The following is a 413-nucleotide window of genomic DNA, read 5'->3' as shown; positions in this document are numbered from 1 at the left end:
TCCGCTCCAAGACTGCGACTCACGAAAGTATTAATAGTTTTCCGAATTCTAGCCCGATTACCTTACCTTCTCTTGTTTCAGGCACCGCCCCCGAGCCCAGGACTTCCGAGCTGAAAGGTACCTCCGGAACGAATCCCGTTTGCTTGTTTCTTATGGGCGTGTTTATGATGGCGTTTTGACGTAACGGAACGGAACGAAATCTCAGGCCGGAACAGAACGAAGGGTTCCCATTTTGATGGAAAGGAGCGGGAACAGAACGAAGTTTTCCGAAACGGAACGAAGGGTCAGCCAATGAGGAGGCGTCCCTGCGATACGCAACACACTTTCGTTCTGTTCCGTCACTGAAACATCATAAACACCCCTTTGTTCCGTACCCGAAAATTTGGTTCTGTTCCGCTAAAATCTCGTTCTGT

The 413-nt window shown here is 49.4% G+C and overlaps 1 protein-coding gene across 1 annotated transcript in view; it reads left to right on the top strand.

Annotated features, from left to right (window-relative positions):
- The window catches only part of LOC113202864 (gastrula zinc finger protein XlCGF7.1-like), a gene marked incomplete at both ends in the record, with an annotated part of 7900 nt that extends 7763 nt beyond the window's left edge, over positions 1–137 (top strand). Inside the window, one exon of the mRNA XM_052275320.1 lies at positions 82–137. Within this exon, the coding sequence (XP_052131280.1) occupies positions 82–137 (56 nt within the window). The remainder of the gene's footprint in view (positions 1–81) is intronic.
- Between the last annotated feature and the right edge of the window lie 276 nt (positions 138–413).

This window comes from Frankliniella occidentalis, unplaced genomic scaffold, assembly GCF_000697945.3.
Source record: "Frankliniella occidentalis isolate FOCC.00 unplaced genomic scaffold, Focc_3.1 Scaffold572, whole genome shotgun sequence".
NCBI classification, from domain to species: domain Eukaryota; kingdom Metazoa; phylum Arthropoda; class Insecta; order Thysanoptera; family Thripidae; genus Frankliniella; species Frankliniella occidentalis.
The sequence above is the reverse complement of the archived record's forward strand: the minus strand, read 5'-3'. Positions and strand labels throughout refer to the sequence as shown.